This window comes from Ursus americanus, chromosome 19 (assembly GCF_024610735.1).
Source record: "Ursus americanus isolate L20-20 chromosome 19, mUrsAme1.1.p, whole genome shotgun sequence".
NCBI classification, from domain to species: Eukaryota; Metazoa; Chordata; class Mammalia; order Carnivora; family Ursidae; genus Ursus; species Ursus americanus.
Window position 1 is genome coordinate 26,112,062 of NC_142145.1, and position 17,928 is coordinate 26,129,989.

At 36.6% G+C, this 17,928-nt stretch overlaps 1 protein-coding gene across 12 annotated transcripts in view; it reads left to right on the top strand.

The window, feature by feature from the left end:
* The window catches only part of PIAS2 (protein inhibitor of activated STAT 2), a 117,010-nt gene that overhangs the window by 47,139 nt on the left and 51,943 nt on the right, over positions 1 to 17,928 (top strand). For all 12 annotated transcript variants that reach the window (XM_087869840.1, XM_087869841.1, XM_087869842.1 and 9 more), the window contains 4 exons: positions 5,206 to 5,340; positions 7,537 to 7,642; positions 9,047 to 9,120; positions 16,458 to 16,618. In XM_087869840.1, coding sequence (XP_087725966.1) covers positions 5,206 to 5,340; positions 7,537 to 7,642; positions 9,047 to 9,120; positions 16,458 to 16,618 — 476 coding nt within the window. The remainder of the gene's footprint in view (positions 1 to 5,205; positions 5,341 to 7,536; positions 7,643 to 9,046; positions 9,121 to 16,457; positions 16,619 to 17,928) is intronic.

The following is a 17,928-nucleotide window of genomic DNA, read 5'->3' on the forward strand; positions in this document are numbered from 1 at the left end:
AGGATTCCAAGTTTGGGCCTTGATGTGCACACCTGGGGGGTGGATGCATTGGTATTTGATTGACAGCCCATTGTTTAAGCAGTGAAGCAGTGTATGGGCTTCAGCCCTTGGGATACACACACACGTACACACACCTACTCGCACACTCATACAATGGATACAGCCTGTTTCCCCTCTGATAGATAACTCTGGACTCTTCAAATCCTGTTAGTCACATCTTAAAATAACAGTTAGTTGTTGAACTGGATTGTATATCTGTCTCCACTGAGTCTTGGAATAAGTCAGTAAATTAGTTCAGCTGTGTAGGAGGCCAGCAAAGCCAGAATCAGAAAAGTAGGAGAGCATGGCCTGTTTGTCAAGCACTACAAAGTGGTGGTGCATTGAACCCAGGACATGCTGCAAGAACAGTGATTTCACGAGGATGCTAAGTTGCCATTTCAACAACAGAGACTACAGAGAAGGAGGTGGGGGAGCTGTTTAGCATCCCTGCTGAGCACAAGGCTTGGCTCTGGAATAAGTATATAAGCAACACTGATGAATAGCTGAGGAGGCCGGACAACATGGTCTAGGATTCTGGGCTCTACCAGAGCCAGATGATTGTCATTGAGCCCCCCAAAGTGAAGATGGGCCATGACCAAAGCCAACCCTTGTAGTTGAAGATCTGACTTGATTGTCAGGAATCCTGTTTTGTCTCTTCATAGCTTGTGGATTTAGAGACCTGAGAAGAAGTACCTATTTCATGAATTTTAAAGACCTTGAGCAATACTGCACTGTTACTGCCTGACTCTTTTTGAAAGATGTCTGTGGGGCTGAAATATTTGAGATAGTCCTTTGGGGATGAACAGGAAAATTGCAGAGGAAGAGTAGATGTGGTCAGGGGGAATGCTTACATGGCGCCATGCTCGTTCAAGACCCAGGTGGGACATTTTGCTTCTCAGGTTTCTGGCAATGAGCAACAGTAGATTCTTAGGAGCTATTTTTTTATCTGGGTAGATCATACAAAGATCTGAACCAAGGGAAGAGGCAGTTTTCCTTGGAACTGAAGGATGCCAATGGGTGGCCACATGTGTGACGAAGGAATCCTGGGAAAATCACAGATTGTGGAATGCCTGTCTGCACAATTTCCATGGCTGTTCATACCAGTTTTCTTTATCTGAGACGTGTTAAAATTTCTTTGACCTTGACTTTTGTTGCTGTTTAACTCTTATCACCCTTGAAAGATCTAACCATGAAGATCTTTTTGGTATCTAGACCTGCCTCAAAGACCTGTCCAGTATCACGTGACTGTGCCAATGTTGGGGGCGATCTGAAATGTGTGAGGTTCTACCTAAACTCTGGCATTGCTGCAGAAAATATGGTGGTTACAGTTCCACACAATACTCCAAATGGAGCAGTGTTATGCTTTGGGATGATATCTTCGCCATGAGATCTGTCAGTGGATATTTCTGAATTTATCACTCTTTCGGTCCTTTTGAGAGAGAAGAAATTAGGCAGTTGAGTACTTTCTCTGATAGAATGTTACTCAATCACTGCTGGTTTTTTCCCAAAAAAACCACCAACTAACCCTTCAGTACTTACATTAGGCTGTTTGTGAACATATCAGTTACTGTGTAATGAGTCTGGCCTTTTCCTCTGGAGCCAGGGGCCTGCAATGGCTCCAGGGGCTCTGTGAAGGAGGTGAAGAAATGGAGCCTTAGGACAAAGGCAAAGACGGATTTCAAAAACAGAAAGTAGTGGGGGCTTGGGGAGGGGGAGCTATCCTGGCCTGATAGGGCCATCCCAGAGATCAAATGCCAGCCTTTCCCAAAGAGGCTTTTTGGCTCTCTGTGACCTTCTGTGGAACAACTGACATAAATTTACATGTAACTGTGATAGAAAACTCCTTAAACCACATCTCGATCCACAGTTGCTACTGATTGGGATAATGAAATATGGAGTCTTTACTAGCATGAAGCAGGTTTATGAAAATCATGTGAGTATACTGCATGCAGCCTCAGATGAGGAAACTCCAATGACCTTTTGGAAATTAATATATTGAGCTCCTCACCACCATGGAGATCCTCAGGGACTTTGTTCCAGTTGTAAGAAACTTTGACAGGTAACAAAGAAGTTTGACGTGCCATCCTAGCCCATGATCCTAGTTTATTGCACAGCAAATCCTAGAGGAATACTTAGGTGGGCATAAGCTTCCTACACACGCGGACGCAGGTGCACACACAATTTCCTTTTTCCATAGCGTAATGGCCATTGTTGAAGATACGCTCTTTGCCTTCCTTCTTCCCTGCCCAGACTGTTTTTAATGATTTTCAAAGTCTTGATCCAAGTTGTAGATTGCAAGTTAGGTGCCTTTCCACTGAATAATTACTATCCTACCTCCGACGAGGCAGTGAAGGAGGTTCCCTAGTTGTGATAGAATGTGTTCCTTAGCCTGTGGTGTAATGCCACCAATACTGTATTTCATTGTTTCTAACGTGCATATTTTTAACATCACTAGAATCCAGAGGTATCTTACAGTTGCTGATGACCAGGTGGCAGCTGTGATGTATTGTCATTGCCTGTATTTGTACAGCCTTGCTGTTATTCCTGTGGCATGAGTGGTTAGCTATGCTCCTTTGGTTTTTTAAGCAACAAATGATTTAAGAACGTTTTAAGGAAGGTTCCCAAATCCTGGATGTTGTCTGGAAAGCTTTGATCAGTACATTCTGATAAGATCTAGATTGTATTAGCATTAACACATGCAGTTAATTTAAGGATGTCAGTGACCTGCAAGGAAATCTGAGTGACGCTAGTGGAGTAGAATATGGTTTTAAGAAATAATTGTATCTCCAGAGCTCTTAGTGGCATTTGGGGATGTACCATGAAACATATGCATTGATGACTGAATGAAAAGTGATTCAGAAGATTTTTCTGTATATTTAAAAGGAATATGTTAGCCAGTTCATTTTGCTTATATTTCTTTGCTATGCATGCAGAAATAAGTAGTGATATGCTAGGTTGTATCATTAACTGAGTGTTTTTTTTCTTCTCAGTGGTACACAGTTAAATTATATCAGTGGCATTTTAGATTCAGTGAAATATGGTATCTGCTTTTCAATACATAGATGTTTTCACAGTTAAGAGATTTTAATTTTCTAAAAATTATTGTTGTAGGGACACCTGGGTGGCTGAGTTGGTTAAGCATCTGCCTTCGGCTCAGGTCATGATCCCAGGGTCCTGGGATCGAGTCCCATTTCATGCTCCTTGCTCAGTGGGGAGCCTGCTTCTCCCTCTGCGTGCTTCTCCCTCTGCCTCCTTCCCCCTCCTGTTTGTGCTGTCTCTCTGACAAATAAATAAATAAAATCTTTAAAAAATGTATTATTTTATTTTTGAAAATTACAAACTGAGAAGTCTTGTAATTGAGAAATGGATGTAATGTGAATCAACTTGCTGTTTAAAACAAATACTTAATGATTAGAAAAAAATAAAATAAAGTGTAAATACCAGTATTATAGCCATCACGCTAATTTAATGCCAATTGAAATATTGATTATTCTTTGTTAACATGTTCTGGTTTTAAAAATGACAATTTCTTTTCTACTTGGGGAGAAGGCAGTGGAGAGCATTTTTTTTTCATTCACAAGACTTTAATAATTCTTTGAAATTCATTGATTTGTTCTTTTTTCCCCTATAAACTATAATAAAATATTTTTATTATTTTTTAAAAAAAATTTAGTAAGTTTTTAAATTTTAATTCCAGTACAGTTAGCATACAGTGTTATATTAGTTTCAGGTGTACAATATAGTGATTTAGCAGTTCTACACATTGCTCAGTGCTCATCATGAGAAGCATACTCTTTAATCCCCATAATCTGTTTTACCCATCCCTCCACCCCTCCCCTCTGGTGACCATCACTTTATTCTCTATAGTTTAGAGTCTGTTTCTTGGTTTGTCTCTCTTTTCCCCCTTTATTTGTTTTGTCTTAAATTCCACATATGAGTGAAATCATCTGGTATTTGTCTTTCTCTGACTTCACTTAGCATTATACTCACAAGCTCCATGCATGTGGTTGCAAATGGCAAGCTTTCTTTTTTAATGGCTGAATAATATTCCATTGTATGTACATACTACCTCTTCTTCATCCATTCATCTGTTTATGGATAGTTGGGCTATTTGTATAAATAGGCTATTGTAAACAATGCTGCAGTAAACACAGGGGTGCATGTATCTTTTTGAATTAGCGTTTTTGTGTTGAGTAAATACCTACTAGTGCAATTACTGGTTTGTAGGGTAGTTCTGTTGTTCATTTTTTGAGGACCCTCCATACTGTCTTCCACAGCGGCTGCACCAGTTTGCACTCCCACCAACAGTGCACAAGGATTCCTTTTTCTCCACATCCTTGCCAACACTTGTTTGTGGTTTTGATTCTGCCATTCTGACAGGTGTGAGGTGATATCTTATTATAGTTTCGATTTGCATTTCCCTGATGATGAGTGATGTTGAGCATCTTTTATTTCTTGGCCATGTGTATGTCTTTTTTGGAGAAATGTCTGTTCATGTCTTCTGCCTAGTTTTTAACTGGATCTTTTTTTTTTTTTAAGTGTTGAGTTATATATATTCTTTATATATTTTAGATACTAAGCCTTTATCAGATATGTCATTTGCAAATATCTTCCACTCAGTAGGTTGGTTATCTTTTAGTTTTGTTGATTGTTTCCTTCGCTGTGCAGAAGCTTTGTATTTTGATGTAGTCCCAGTAATTTATTTTTGCATGAATTTGTTTTTTAATCCCCAAACTTTGTTTTCCCTCTTTCCCATCCCCAGTATTTGAATGCATTTTGAATAGGAGGTTCGACGATGAATCAGTGCAAAGAGGTGCAACTTTATCGTTTATAAAAAGGAAAAAGATTCATAGTATGGCAAGATGTTAGTATCTTTCATTTTAATGGTGGAACCTGGGGTTTTGTTTTGTTTTGTTTTGTTTTGTTTTGTTTGTACTTTTCTGGACTTGTGAAATATAACGTTTTTTAAAAGGTTAGTTTCCTCTTTGGATTGGTGACCTTAGAGTGAAGATTGTGTGATTTCCAGGATAAAATAAAAATATCGGATCTATGTAACGGAAATTAGATCTGTGTAACAGAAATTAGGCAAATGTGTATCTATCTTGCAGAAGATCTTTGATTCCCTGATAGAGAATTTAAAATTATTTTTCTCTCTTATGGTTCTAGGGCTATGCACCACCACCTAAAAATGGGATTGAACAGAAACGCCCTGGACGCCCTTTGAATATTACATCTTTAGTTAGGTTATCTTCAGCTGTGCCAAACCAGATTTCCATTTCTTGGGCATCAGAAATCGGAAAGGTAAAGATTTTTCTGGGTAGCATGAAAGTGATCTCACTAGGAGGTGATTTGTCTTTTCTTAGCTCAAGCTCCTAGCTCTAACTTGTTAGTTTTCTGATTATAATTTTAAGAAGCAGGAATTTTCAGTTCAGGGGTGGAGATGTAGAGATTCTTAGAGTTAAAAAGCTCAAGATTTCCTGAGTGTCATCTCTTCGTTTTCTTGGAAAAGAAGTGAGTGTATTTACGGTATTTCTTAAGGAAATGGCTTCATCACAGTTATATTTATGTATATGTTTAAGTAGTGTTTGAAGAAACTGGAAACTTTGGGTAGTGTTATACATTTATGAAGAGGGACAAAGTTTTATCAGGCTTTGAGGAAATGGTTAAATGTAGTTGGAAATAATCTGTTCCAGCCTTTACATGAACAGCTGTTACTTCAGATAATGTGGGGAATCTCATATGAAGATATTTACTTAGAATTACAGTATTTTCCCAATACCTTTAGGTTGATGAACCTGGCTTTCTACTAATTCTTAGTCTCAAATGTGTTACGTCAATTATGGGATACTGACTAATACAACATGGGATTTCTGTTTTAGAACTATTTGTTTATATATAGAAACAATAGAATGTCAAAAGAGATTTCAGTTGATTTCTGAACATCTTGCTATTTCATGGGGATAAACAGGGTAATATTCCTATTTTATGGACAGAGAAATTGAGTCATATGTTTGTAGCAGGAATTTTTTGATTGTAACACCAAGGCAGTTGCAGAGCTGGACATAAAGAATATCTTTGTATTCGTATTTGCACTATAAAAATATTACTGTCTCTCTAATGATTGTTTTCTCGAGCTCTCAGTTTTGAATTTTTACCGTAACTTGTCTGTATTATCACAGGGCGCTGATTCCTAGTATTTTTCATTTGCACAAACTGAATGTACAGTGTAGTGAAGCACTGGATAAGTCAGAAAAACTTGACTTAGTCCCAAATTGGCCACTGTGATTTTAGCAAAGTTGCTTAATTTCCTGAGGCCTACTTAAAGATAAGTAAAATCTTGGGAGTGGGTATTGTCTGCAAATGCAAGGGACATTGTTAAATGAACAGGTATTAATACTTTAAAGCTTATGGGAGGAATTTGAATAGAAGAATGTATCTTTTTGAAGTAACTATTAACTTAAAGATTTTTGAGTAAATGATTGTAGACGTTGAAGACCTGGCAGGTTTTTTTGCTGTGTAATGGGAATAATATTCTTTCCTTGTAATTAAAATGATTAATTGACTTAAAATTTGCATATTATTTTGAGTATTCAGTTACTTAAAAAGACTGTTGCAGGACATTAAAAATGATATTTAAAATATTTGGCTTGGTAACTGTTAAAAGTATTTTGTTTATTGTAGGATCAATTGAATGAATATATGTAGTGAAATAGTAAGATAGATTTTTAGCAAGTAGGTAAAATTCTATTTCATCTCTTCATAGCTCTATAAATAGCTAACGAAGGTTCCTTTGTGCCAGATCTAAGAGGTATGGGATTGGATGCTGTTTTCTGGCCTTGTCTTTTTGATTTTTATCATTTCTTCGTGTGTCTTAAATACAATAGGAGTTGTCCCTTCCTTAATAAAATGTGCATTTGGAAACAAGAGTTAATTTATCAAAGTTTTTCTCAGAAGAAAGCCAATATTGGGTTCATTTGAAGATTTGCTCAAGGCCATGTATGATGTGGTCTCTTCTGCCAGAATTAGAACTTTGAAACTCTGGATTCGAAATGTTAATTCAGACCACTGGTGTTTGGACATTGTTTCTGCAGTGGAACCCATTCTTCAGTGAAAATATTGCGACAGTCCTATTACATGGAAACAGAACAATTTCAGTTAGAAGTGGGCATGGGAGGGTACATTCTCATTCATACCATGATGGCCCTAGGATAATCAGTTTTGCTAAATTAGAAACACAGTTTGAAAACTACTGATCTAAGATATGTTATCTTTCACATGGATGTTTTAAAGTGATAAGTGATTGAGAAATACTTTTAATATGATTGAGTTTTATCTTCCCTATAATAGCTGAGTTGATTTTGTTCCCTTCCCCGTTCTTGACCTTCCTGTGAAAGTTATTTTGAATGTTATTTTTAGAAACCAGAGTTTCTTAGAAAAGTATTTTATGTAAATAGACTATTATCTCTCATCTTTAATACAGATTATCTTTCTTTGTAGAATTACTCCATGTCTGTATATCTTGTACGACAGCTCACATCAGCCATGTTATTACAGAGATTAAAAATGAAAGGTATTAGAAACCCTGATCATTCCAGAGCACTAAGTAAGTAATGTTTGTAAGACTGAGCATATGAGATGCTTTATTGGGAGAAAAAAAAAAAAACAACGCAACCCTCAAATATACATCAATACAGGAATAATTTGGGAAGAATTATTAAAAAACCTAAAGTGAATTTTGAGTTAAAAATACCCTCAGAACCCTATAAGTTGAAAAACGTTTCTCAGAAATCACTCCCAAGGATCAGTTTTAAATCCCAGCTAGTCTGATTTTTGGCTTTTTCATGAGAACTTACTTGGGTAAATGTCAGGTTGATGGTAATTTTGATGCATACGTTGACTTGAGAATAGGAGTGCTAGTCTTCAGAACCTCCAGTGTGTAATAGAATGTATATTTTAAAAAATTTGAAATGAAGAAGCTCTTTTTGTAAAAAGTAGTGTTGATATCTATCAACAATATTTGCCTTCTCAGAAGTTTTATTTTGTACTTTGCTTTCACAATGTATAATAATAGAGAAAAAGGTCTAAGTCAAACTGTAAATAATTCAGTAAATTCATTTAATTGAACAAGACATTTTTCTGGGAAAGAGAATATTTTTTCCCCAGTTACCTCCCACACTGAATGAAGCGGAAAGGAGAAAAGGATCTACAGATTGAAAGGGGGGCCAAGGAGGGCTGTTGAAATGGTGTTGCTTTTCTTGTACTTAAACCATTCTCATCTCCTTAAACAGCACAGTAGGGGTCTTCCTCCTTAGAGCTGGAAGCCAAGGAAGTGCTTCCCTCGGTTTTCGTGCCCTGCTGCAGTTCCACTGTCCCCCCTCTCCTTGCGTTTTTTCTATAATGGCGTTGGGTATTAGGCACTTAGAAGCATGCATACATTTGTGAGCTTGTTTGTAGAGACTGTAACTTGTATACATTACCTGGTAAATCAAATTGCAGAGACATTAGCACATCTATTGTAGTTCTCAGTTGTCAAAGGTAGTATAAGAATGTTTGGCCTTTTTGGTTTACAAATTTAATAGTTGTTGGAAGCAGCCAGTACCCCCTAGTAAAAAGTCCTGAGTGTGAGGATGGCACTGAAGCTCCAAGTACAGCTCCCTTCCAGGTTCCTTTCCCAAGTGTTGTATTGTTCTTCAGTCTTACACAGCTTGCTGTTTTGAAACTCTTCCTTACCTGCGATTTCACTTCTAAAAAGACATTTTAAAAATTCAAGTAAACATGTGATCTAGAGTTTGCAAATTTGTAATTCTTTAATACTGGAAGTATGATTGTGTTTTCAGTGCATTATTACTTAACATTTTGGGGGTTTTTTGTGTTCTTTTTGTAGTTTCTTGACCTACTCAAAGTGTTTGGGAAACTTTAAAAAAGATGATATATATTTCTATAATTCTGTTCAGAATATCACAGTTAATTAAAAAGTTTTTAAAATTCTTTTTCTTTCTTTTTAAAGTTAAAGAAAAACTTACTGCAGATCCTGATAGTGAAATTGCTACAACTAGCCTTCGGGTATCCTTGATGTGCCCTGTAAGTAAAGCAACAAAACATCCCGGGGTGTTTCACTTTTTATAAATTACTAATTTTCCTATATAAGTAAGTGTGGGAGTGAATGATACATTATGATAGAATTCTGAACTTTTCTCACTTTCCCATTCAAAAATTTTAATGATTAAACATAATTCTAAAGAATGCAAATGTTCTTCAAACAATGACTAAGCAAGGAGAGACCTAAAAGGATATTGTATGGAAGAGGGAAGAGAGCTTTAGGTTCAGAATAATCTGTCACAGTTTTTTACTGTAGATGATCCACAGCTAATAGTAAACACACAGGGAGAATAGAGCGTTGGCTCCTTTGGTCAGAATATAAATAGTATTGAAAAAATAGCAATAAAATTACTATCACCTAATAAGTGCTAATTGATGGTTCTGGTTTAATGGTTACAATGCTTGAGATGTCTTAATGTGTTTGTAATGTACTTCTAAGTTGCATAATAATTTTTATGTCTCTTTACATAGAGACTATGGGCTGGAAATAAACTCTCAGATCCTCCTGTGTGCTTGTTCCTGAGCTAATTTTGGGAGAAAATACTGAGGACTTGATAAGAAGTTGTCAGAAAGTTAATATCCTACTTTGAGAGATAAAACTAACTCACATGAGAAAGTGAAGACATATATACCACATGTAACCTTGCTAAGAGTACCAAAGAGATGGGAGAGGTCAGGAATAATGGCTGAAGCCTTCTTTAAAATCAGTGCTGGTGGAGGGGACCCTTTCCAAATGCGAGGAACTTTATGAGAAAGTCACAGAACCAGGAATGTAGTTTTGGGGGCACCTCATGACCAGCCACCATTGTGAGAAATGTACAGTATTTAAATGGAGAGAGAATTGTGTCAGAGAGAGGGAGAGAGAAAGGAATAATTTGTTGAGTTCCAGTGATGTGCTCCGTAATTTAACTGTCCTAGCAAACCCGTGTGGAAGAGTTGTTCCCATTTTGCGAATGAGGAAATTGAGGCTAAAAGTGGTTGGCTAACCCACATCACACAGTTAGTAGTAGAACAAGGATAAAAATTTTCGTCTTCTGACATTATTCCAGTTACCTTAACAATATCCCATAATACCAAATTGGGCTAAAATATAAATATCCTAGTTATAAGTCCATCTCTCTGTTACCCTGGAAAGTGATGTTTGCAGATCTCTTTCTTTCTGAATTTATTTATTATCATTAAGTTGAACTAACTTAGCTTTATTGAAAAGGAATAGAAGTGCATGAAATTGGGATTGCTTAGAAATAGGAACCTGTGGTTGTCAGACCCAGAGAGAAGGTCTGCAGTCCCAGCATGGTGGGGGTGGGGGGGGCATTAATGCCCTGAAGTGGTGGCAGAAGCCCTAGAGGGCTTGTGTTTGGACCCAGACCTCCTCTTCTACCTCCATGCTGTGTGCAAACCTTGAGGCATGAATTCTTTTGAGTGTCTTCACATTACCCTTTTCCTCCCTCTCGTGTTAAAATTGCTATTATATTGAAACACAGGAAATTGCCATTTTGTTGCTCAAAAACAGCTGAATATTGACAGTTTTCTTACAGTTTAACCCTGTTAATGTTAATTGCGGGCTATATTCTAGGCATAGTCACTATATGGGAAGGGAACTCATGTTACCTTTATGTTTTAGTAGCAGACTATTCTGTCAGGAGGAAAGTGCTTCTGTATAGCTTACCTGAGGAGTTCTAGTGGCTGCATGATTCCATTTTCTGTCTTGTTTTCATGGCACTTGTTTTTTTAAACTTTTTTCCTTTTTTTCTTCAAACACTATGCTATTCTGTATGAGAACAACAGAATGGATTCTCAGATTTTCAAAATAGTGAAAGTGGTATATCAGAGTGGTTAGGGTTCCTTCCAAATAAGGATAGGGAACAGTTCCTTTTCACTAAGTCTGTTTTGCAGACTGTCTTTTGAGCTTTTTGAAAAAAATCATACCTGATTTTCTCAGCACTTTCTAAAAAAAAGAGTAAGTGGTACTTACTGTGGTAAGGCTGTGGTAGTGTTAACATGAAGTTGAAGCTAACTATAGTATATGATACATGTTAATTAGAGCACCAGACAGGTGTTTTGATCAGATTTAACCGGTGGATGACAGAAGTTAGATGGTGAAAGGAGTTTTTGAGGAAGAGATAATACCAGTATTGGTTGAAGAGAGCAGAAAGGAGTGCAGCCTGCTGGCTGTGGAAGTAACACTGGATCTGGTACAGTGACAGGAAATAAGCACAGAGTGGGTCGGAAGCATTTGGAAGGATAAGAGGTGAACCCTGGGATCAGGTGGCAGAAATGAGAGAAAATGATGGCTTTAAGGTAGTGGAAGAAGTGTTTGTTCTATTTCACAGTATGTTTGTAAAATGATTCAGAGTAGACATGAGGCTGGGTAGTGGGGAGCACAGTCCAAAGCCTCTATCCTTGGGACCTTTGGAAGGCAGTTTTACAGTCGTTCTTGAAGGAGGGATCTGACTACGTGTGCATTATTATATTTCTGAATACAGTGTCTGAGTTTTACACAGGGGTTCTATATTAGTGATATCAGCTAGTGATTTTACGTCTGTCCTGCAGAGGTGGGCAGAGTGGCTGGGGGTTAGAAAAGGGAGCTAGGTTTGATTTTTATCTCTTAAGATGCTGACTCATACATAGTTTGGAACCACTGATTGGGGCCATTTTTACTATATACATTCTTTCTTAATTTACGTAGATACTAATTAGGCTACAGTAAAGTGAAAATCAGTTTAGGTACTCTTTGTATAACATTTCACTCTGATGTTTATAGCAACATTATCTACAATAGCCAAATTATGGAAGCAACCCAGTGTCCACTGACTGATGAATAGACACACACACACACACACACACACACACACACACACACACACACACAGGGGAATATTACTCAGCCATAAAAAAGGATGAAATCTTCCCATTTGTAATGACATGGATAGAGCATGAGAGTATTATGCTAAGTAAAATCAGTCAGAGAAAGACAAATACTGTATGATTTAAATCATATATAAAATTTAAGAAACAAAACGAATGAGCAAGGGGACAAAAATGGACAGGCAAACCAAGAACAGACTCTTAACTATAGAAAACAAACTGCTGGTCACCAGAGGGGAAGGGGGTGAGGGGATGGGTGACAGGGATTGAGGGGGACACTTGTGATGAGCACTAAGTAATGTGTGGAAGTGTTGAATCACTATATCATACACCTGAAACTAATATTACACTGTATGTTAAATGGAATTTAAGTGAAAACTTAAACATTTTACTAATCAAAAAAGATGTTGCATTGGTTAGGCACCCTTCCTTCCTTCCTTCCTTCCTTCCTTCCTTCCTTCCTTCCTTCCATCCATCCATCCATCCATCCATCCATCATCCATCATCTGACTAAATAGAATTTAACACATACAAAACTTTTATTAACATGCCATTATCAGTATTAGGAAATTGATCAGATTTGGCCAGTTGGTAATAAATGCTTTTTTTTAACTTGGGAAATACTCATTAACTCTTGTGAGACACTAGGATTAAATCAGCAATTCCATAGTTGTGAATGTTTTCAGTTTTGTATGTCGTGGAAATTCTAAGGCAGTGACAGGAGAGATGAAAGTGACACTGAAGAAGAAAAAAACCAAGTTCTCAAAGCGTGGCTCAGGGTTAATTGGAGGCCCCTGAGACTCTTGGAAGAGGTTCACAAAGTCAAAGCTGTTTTTAAAATAATACTAGGATGCAGCTTGTCCCTTTTCTGCTCTCATTCTCTCATGAGTAGGCAGTGGTGTTTAATAGGGTTGCCTGGCTGTTGGTGATATCAGTGCTCCAAGGGTTGATGTAGGGTGTAATTGTGTATTCTTGTGTTTTAAAAATGTCTGTTTTAATTTCTACTACAATAAATATTGGTAAATATAACCTATATACATAAAAACTCCTCGAGATTCTCAATTTTTAAGAGTGTGAAGGGATTCTGAAGCCAAAAGTATGAGAACTAGTTGCCCCCAACCCCCCAAAAAACCATAGTAGGCCGAGTTAGAGCATTATTTAAAAGAAACAAATTATGGAAATTAACAAATAGTACCTACTTTATTATAAAATTATTCAAATAGAACAAACATTAAAATTTTAAGTTGATATGGTTTATTAGTCAGAAGTAGTATTACTAATAGTATGAAATACATCTTTCTAGATTGAGCTTCATGTTCATAATCGTGTGTGTTTATTGGAAAAAATTGTGCTACATATACTTTGTGGTTTAATTAACAGTATATCTTAACTATTAATATCTGTAGATATATCTTATTGTAATCACTAAAGGTATTTTGTTGATTGGGTGTGGTGTAAATTTACTTGGTCAGCCTTTTTTAGTGATTATTTAGGTTGTTTCCAAATAAAAAGCAATGATGAAAAATTCCTAAGTAAAAAGAAGCCAGTATTTTAGAAGAATAATACATGATAACAAAAGGATACCTCTTAGGAATGCAAGTATGGTTTGATTTTAGAAAACCTGTAAAAAATTTTTATATTAATAATTGAAAGGGGAGTGGGAAACCCCTGTGATCATTACATTAGGATGCTGAATAGGTGTTTGGTCAACATCCATTCCTAATAGAACAAAAACTCTTAGCAAAACAGGAAAAGGTAGATAATTGAAACCAAAAACTAGCACCATGTGTGATCTTGTAAAACTAGGAGGATTCTCATGGACGGAAACAAACATTTGTGTTTGTGTTAGAGCTCCACCAGCTGGGTCTCAGTGAGTGTGGTGTTTGTAGCCTCACGGCATCTCAGCATCTTCATTTCAAAAGCAGAAATACAGACACCAGTCTTTCTGCAGTCAGAGGGCTGTTAGGAGAATTCTGTGAAATGTATGTAAAAATCCTTAGCACCCAGTTAGATTCCACATGACTTAGGGAATAATTTTTTATTAAAGGAAAGGAAAATACAGAAGCAAATATCGTAAGAAGAGAAATTGCCTCAGTTCTGTTCTTCTTCTTTCTTAAATCATGAGTTCTGTTGTGCTATGTACTTGCACGAATCACTGTTAACTTCTAAGATGCCTTTTAGAATTCTAGTTAAATGCTCAGATGGAGTCAGTATAGCACAGGGATAAGAGTATGGACTCTGGAGCCAGAGCTGCTGGGTTCAGAAATTGGCTCTGCTGCTTTCTGACTTTGTAATGGTAGTTATCACTTAGCTTCATTGTGCCACGGTGTTCTCAGAGTGGGGGTCGGGGGATGATAATCTAGGTCAATCATATAGTGCAGTTGTTAGGTTTAAATATAAAGTGTCACTTTATACTATAAAGTCGTCAACATTGTGCCTTCCATGTAAATAGAACTATACAAACAATAGTTATTGCTATGGTGACGACTGGCCAAATTATTATTTTTTAATTACGAAATAGCCAAATGTTCATTTTAGGAGAAAGAAATTATAAACCAAAAGGGGAGAAATAAACCCCAAACAGAGGCATTTTAAAAATCCTACCCCTCTGGCAAAGTTAACAATGTAATTTTGCTGTGAAGTTTTCTAGACTTTATAGTGCCTGTGAAGAAGTCATTCCTTCTTCCCTTTCTTTCCCTTTGCCATTTTTCTAGTTTTTCTTTATTCTGTCATCTGGTCAAGAAATACTGAGCGCATGCTGCATTCTAGGTACTGTGCTGTGACACCTGGATTGCAGTGGTGAACAGTGTGATGTGGACCTTGTCCTTGTGGAGCTTAGAGTCTAGTGGAAGAAACAGATTTTCTATCAGAGTAACACAGAGCTGGTTATAAACTGAGATATTTTCTGTAAGGATATAGGGAGGGCTGTTGAAAGGTTATACAGAAAGACTCCATCTAATCTGGGTGTGTGTCCTGATGTTGGTATACCTCTACCAATTGGAATAAGAATTGAACAGAGCACTATAGTTATATAAAAGTATATTGGAATAGCAGCACAAGTGATTATACACAAGTAAAAGATTTTCATAGGTGAAAAATATATTTGCAGTTCATATCATATACGTGAGGCTGACTTAATGTAGAGCTTCTGTAGATAGATAACTAAAGACTAATAACCAAACGGAAAATGAGAAAAGGTTATGAATAGACGGTTCTTAGAAGCACAGATGGCTCTTAGAAGTAAAAAAGAAGCTCAACTTAAAATAAATGTAGTTCACAACTATAATGGGATATTTTTCACCTATCAGGTTGGCAGAGATCAGAGTGAATTATAGCACTGTGTTGTCAGGGTTGAGGGGAACCAAGCACATTGATATATATATCTATATATCTATATATATATATATATATTTAGATATATATATATCTAGTCAGAAGTAGTATTACTAATAGTATGAAATACATCTTTCTAGATTGAACTTCATGTTCATAATCGTGTGTGTTTATATATATATATATATATATATATATATATATATATATATATATATATATATAATCGGCAGGTATTCTGTGGAAGATATTTTGTCAGTGTGACAGAAGTCACAAATGCACTTTCCCTTTGACCCAAAAATGTTACTTCTAGGAGTTTATCCTATAGATATTTATTGCAGCATTATTTGTATAACAGATTGGAAGCAATTTAAATGTCCATCGCTAGGGCAGGGTACTAGTTAAATAAATAATGATTCTTTGTATCATATACTTCATATCAGTTACGATACCTTCATGTCATGGAAGCCTTTTGTGTACTGATATATATGAAACAGTCACTAAGTTATATTATGTGACGGTTGGTACAGGATTGTGTGTATTGCATGCCACATTTCTGGGAAATTTTTTAAAATACATAATTGGTTATGCATAGAGTATCAATGAAAGTACATGCAAGAGATGGGTGACAGTGATTCCCTCTAAATAGGGGAACTGGTGAGAAAGAGACATTTTTTCCTACCTGCGAATTTTCATATTAATTATTTTTAAAAAGTGAAATGGGCTTTTATTTTATCTATTTATTTTTTAAGATTTTATTTATTTATTTGACAGAGACAGCCAGCGAGAGAGGGAACACAAGCAGGGGGAGTGGGAGAGGAAGAAGCAGACTCCCAGCGGAGGAGCCTGATGTGGGGCTCGATCCCAGAACGCTGGGATCACGCCCTGAGCTGAAGGCAGACGCTTACCGACTGTGCTACCGAGGCGCCCCTGAAATGGGCTTTTAAAAGTCATAGGGCAGTCAGTGAATACAAAGAAAATAATAGTGATCTTGACGGAAATAACTTCTGGTTTGAATGTTTTTTCGTTTTGCTCTTCTTGTAAGATTTTTTCAGACTTTTATAAGTGATTCTTCTCCTTTCTGAAAGGTTTCCCCTGTTGTCTTTCCTGTCCTGTAGTTAGGGAAAATGAGGTTGACAATCCCATGCCGTGCAGTGACTTGTACACATCTACAGTGTTTTGACGCTGCGCTTTATCTGCAAATGAATGAGAAGAAGCCCACCTGGATCTGTCCTGTGTGTGACAAAAAAGCTGCCTATGAAAGTCTAATTTTAGATGGGTAAGTATACCCCAACATAAGTGTTAGCTTATGTAAACATTCAGTACAGCCTCATATAAATTTTAGCCTAGCATCATGTTACCCTTTTTATTTATTTTTGGGTTTGTGTACTGTTGAGCTTGTTAAACTCACAAGGGATATTGGTCTGTTGTTTCCTTGTAATGTCTTTGTTTTTTTAGATTTTATTTACTTATTTATTTTAGAGAGCATGAGTGTGGGGTGGGGTGGCGTGAAGTGAGAGGGAGAGAGACTTTCTCAAGCGGACTCTGTGCTGAGCGTAGAGCTGGACACGGGGCTTAATCCCACAACCCATGAGATCATGACCTGAGCTGAAACCAAGAGTCAGAGGCTCATCCAACTGAGCCACCCAGGCGCCCCCTTTGTCTGCTTTTAATACCATAGTAATGCTGGCCTCATACAAATGAGTTGCGAAGTGGTATTATATCTCCTCAAATAGTTGGTAGAATTCTCTAGTGAAGATGTTTGGGACTGGAATTTTCTCTGAGATAAAATTTTTAACTACAGATTCATTTTCTTTAATATATGTGGGTTTCCTCAGGTTATCTATTTATTTTTGACCCTTAGTGTGACTAGAAGTTTGTCAATTTTATTGATCTTATAGTCCCAGCTTTTTGTTTTCTTTGATTTTTCTCTTTTTTCTATTTCATTTGTTTCTTTCAAGTACTGCTTTAGCTATATTTTTTATTATATTTTCATTTTCATTCACTTCAAAATACTTTCTAATTTATATTTTTATGTTTTGTTTTGGTTTTTTTTGGTCTCATTGGTTGTTTAGTTTCCAAATATTTGGGCATTTTCCACAAATTTTTTTGAAGATGATTTCAAATTTCATTATGGGCATAGAACATAATTTGTACACAGAGTTAATTTAAATTTATTGAGACTTTTTTTATGTCCCTAATGCTCTTTTCCCCCCACCCCATAATCCTTTTTTCTTGATAATAAGCTTATAAATTATTTTTTGTATAATAACCTTTGTATTTGGTTATGTTTGATTTATATGTTGTGTTGGAGGTGGTTCTTCACTGCCAGTCCCAGTTAGGAGTCTCCAGGTGTCTTTCTGTGTAGTCACTGATTTCTTAGATGATACTTAGCTACTTAGATGATACAGTAAGTCACTTATGTTGCTCATTAAAGATCTAAAACCTAGGAGTAAGGGGATGTAATAGTTGTTGTAAAGTGTGAAATATTGAAACACCAAAAAGATAGCATTACTTTTGTCTCCAAGTCAGTGTACATGTTACTTTGTTAGTTGCCCTTTGAACAAAGCTGTTGATTACATTTATGTA